Source organism: Etheostoma spectabile, unplaced genomic scaffold (assembly GCF_008692095.1).
Source record: "Etheostoma spectabile isolate EspeVRDwgs_2016 unplaced genomic scaffold, UIUC_Espe_1.0 scaffold271, whole genome shotgun sequence".
Taxonomy (NCBI): domain Eukaryota; kingdom Metazoa; phylum Chordata; class Actinopteri; order Perciformes; family Percidae; genus Etheostoma; species Etheostoma spectabile.
This window is the reverse complement of record NW_022605575.1, coordinates 143,879-147,607: the sequence shown is the minus strand read 5'-3', so window position 1 is coordinate 147,607 and position 3,729 is coordinate 143,879. Positions and strand designations below refer to the sequence as shown.

Here is a 3,729-nt window from a genome sequence, read left to right as displayed (position 1 = left end):
TCTTGTTTGCGAGTGAGGGGACCATGGAGCGTGAGATTGGTCGGACCCGAGGGACACGAGAGGGTCCCGAAGGTGAAGACAAGTCAGCTTTAAGGACCTTCAGCATTGATTTCACTTTGCAGACCCCTATATTTTTAGAGTCTCTGGATAAAAGTGAAAATACACCAAAAGGAAATTAAATCTCCATGTTTATTGTGACAGCTTTGGCCATTTTCAATGGTCACTCTGTCCCATCGTGAGCGTCTGAATGACAGCGAGTGGCTTCTCCTGAAAGGGATGGAAACGAGCCTGGATGCCCCCATCTCCATCTGTGCTGACCGGGTGCAGACATGAGCAAAAGGAGGAAAGAGGAGTGTGTTCATATTGTTAATCACAACGAAGAGCTTTTGCCGGCTGGGTGTAATCTTTATCTGAGTAACAAGAGTCCTCATCAGCGGAGAAGCCTCTCCTCTTCAGCCACAAGGCGTTCACTTAGCAGCAGCTCTCAGAGCCCATTAGGAGGAACTCGGCTTAATAACGCTGTCTCCATTACCTTTATTTGCCTCAGCAGACCAGGATTTTTCAAGCCAATCTCCATCCACTCAACCCTGGCTGTGTTAAGAGCACCTGCGCCGCTGAGATACCCTTGACATATTCATTAAACCATCATAAATAAAACATAATCGTCAACCTTAATACTCAGGTAAACACGCCGTGGTTACCAAATGATGGTAATGAGCTTTTAAAAACAGGCTACTTTAGATGAGTGGTACAATTTATAATGATTTCCAGCAGTGGTAATTCCCTTCTCCCAGCACAGCAAGCAAAAAAAAACTAATTTCCAGAAAGGATTATTTATTTTGTTCTTTCCAATAATATAAAGAAAGAACGGCCTTCTCACACTACAGGTGACTTCAACAACAATCACTATGTATCTTATGCTTTCGTGTTTTTTACTATAAAAGTGGGACTAAGAGCCCGAGTCTGTTTATGGGACGTTTTCCCTCGCCAGTGTCGCACCAAATGCTTACTCTCGGGGTGAAATTATAGAGTGTGGTCTAGACCTACTCTGGCTGTAAAGTATCCCGAGATAATCCCTGTTATGATTTGACATTTTAAATTAAATTGTATTGAATTTAAAATCAAGGGGTCCTTGACCATAGACCTAGAACATATTCACATTTAAAAAACTGGAATCAGAAAATATGTATTATTTAAAAATGAATATTGTCTAACAAAATAGTTGGCGATTGATTTAATAGACAACTCAATTGACAACTAATCGATTGACCTTACATGTATTTTAAGCAGGGGCATTGGACTGTGGGGGGGGTAAAGGAGACTGAGTACCCAGGGCCTTCATGTTAGGAGGGTCCAAAAAGATCCTAGGAGAGGGAGGGACCCATAGAAAATGCCTTTCCACAGGGCCCAGAATTTGGTGCTAAGCCCCGGATTTTAAGATCTAATCTTATTCTCTCCTCTAAATCAGATTTAAATTCTCTCTTTAGCAGCTGTTTACGAGGCATACATCTCATACCTGGGCAGATAAACCGACAATAAGGTAGGCTAAGGCCTCCTGTGACTCAAACTAAGCGGTATGCTCTCACTTTAATACCTCAGGCTACAGCACAGCACAGCACATTTATAAGTTTTTAGTCTATTTTACTGTATTTATGTATAGTATTGTGCTGGATTATATTTATGCTCTAGTTTTTATGGGTATTACAGGGAATATGAGCACTGTAATTTCCATTTTTTATGAGAATATGAGCACTGTAATTTCCATTTTTTATGGATGAAATAAACTTGACTTGACTTGATACTACCAGACTGGTAGCATGGTCTGATATACCAAAAAGTGAGAATATATATTTTTTGTAATTTGGGTGAATTACCCTTTTAAAGCAGCCTGTTTAAATCCAGACCTAGTTGAAGGCAGCAGTGTGAGCATGTTTGGTTGGTTGCCAAATATAAAAAGCTCTGCTAAGTACCACTGATGCACACTCAAAATTATTCCACTGTTTGTTGCCCTGTGGGCTGCAGCGAAGGCTTCTGTTTGTGCGAGTATCTTCCAGGTGTGAGTTGTGTACCACATATTCCTGCAGGGATGTGATGTGTGTGTGTGTTCAGTCAGCCCGCTGCAAACGGAGTAAATAGAGCTGTTGTAGACAAATAACTGAGCAACCAGAGCTGGGAGTACTGATCTGGGTCCTGATGTCGATGCGTTCTCCACACAGCTCACAAATGCTCCATAAGCACAAAGTGAGCAGGTGTTTTCCGTGCTAAGCTAAAGGCTAGGTTAACAGTTACAAGGCCTCCCAGGCCCAGTTGTACGCAGAGTGTCTGGGGGAGACTGCAACCCCGGCAAAAATAAGAGTTTATCATATCCAAGCATACACATCCACACACGTGTACACTTGACTTTAGTTGCTCTGGAGCACGTGGTTGATGTTGGATATTATTGCTAATTAAGGAAGACATTCGGTAGCCTGATTACACAGAGAGCTCATGTGTTCTGTGGCAGTCCAACAGCAGGTGGAAGGAAGTTTTATTAATGGTAATTGAGGGGAAATGTACAAATATGCATCCGTTTTGGAGAATACTCCGGTGCAGGAAGAACACATGCCCCCTCTTAGATCCATGTCTTTAGCCAATTAGACTTTTTGCATGCTTTATTTAATGCTGAAGGACATTTTCCAAACACGCAATGAGCACATCTCTAGTAAACACAGGATTTAAAGTGGTGGTTCTTTGTGGTGGAGCTCAAGTACGTCAAAAATCAAATGTCTCTCCAGCATCGAGAGCTACACAACAACATCCGTGATTCCGCGACGAGAGTCTCTGAGACTCGATCTTCTTATTAACTCTGAGGTTAATTGATAAGCCCCGGACGCCACCAGCCAGCCACAAACAGACGCAGGAAGTACAAGAGACTGCTCACCCTAACAAACCAGGTGCCGTTGAGTTTTACATCTGAAGTCTTTCCGTGTTTGGTGTATACTCTGTAAATAACGGCTGTGAAATCTCCAGCTATTTCCTTTAGATTTCACAGTAACACTACTGTAAATGATTTTTACAGTAGAGGGCTGTAAAGTTGCATTACAACCTTGTCAACATGACAACATTGCAGTAGTGTAAGTATTACAGTAGGAATCACAGTAGTCTAAGTATTACAGTAGAAATCACAGAAGTGTAAGTATTACAGTAGAAATCACAGAAGTGTAAGTATTACAGTAGGAATCATGGTAGTGTAAGTATTACAGTAGGAATCACAGTAGTGTAAGTATTGCAGTAGGAATCACAGTAGTGTAAGTATTACAGTAGGAATCATAGTCGTCAAAGCATTACTGTAAAAAAACAAATCACAATATAGCGCTGTAAATAGTGCAGTAAACTACTGTATTTTGACTTTGTTTATCTTATGTTGTGTTTAATTGTTTTGTATTTTACAGTGACTACATAAACTACTGTAAATGGAAGTACGGTACCTTCACTGTAAAACTAATTCACAGTAACTTGCTGCCATTTGTTGCCAGTAAGTTACTGTAAATTTTATGTTAAATGTGTTACAGTGTGTGATTGTTATGCAGAGTTTTGCCTCACCACCGGTCTCACTGTCGTGGTAATTGGGGTCGAAGCCTCTCTCCAACATCTTAGACACTTTGTCCACCTGGTTGTGCTGGATGAGGTCCATGAACTTCCTCAGGTTGGCCTGCACAACCAGAGAAGAGAGAGAGAGAGAGAGAGAGA

General features: G+C 41.4%; 1 protein-coding gene across 1 annotated transcript in view; it reads right to left on the bottom strand.

Annotated features, from left to right (window-relative positions):
• Positions 1 to 3,729, bottom strand: part of LOC116685806 (SH3 and multiple ankyrin repeat domains protein 3) — a 122,862-nt gene that overhangs the window by 5,141 nt on the left and 113,992 nt on the right. The window contains exon 5 of the mRNA XM_032510739.1: positions 3,583 to 3,691. Within this exon, the coding sequence (XP_032366630.1) occupies positions 3,583 to 3,691 (109 nt within the window). The remainder of the gene's footprint in view (positions 1 to 3,582; positions 3,692 to 3,729) is intronic.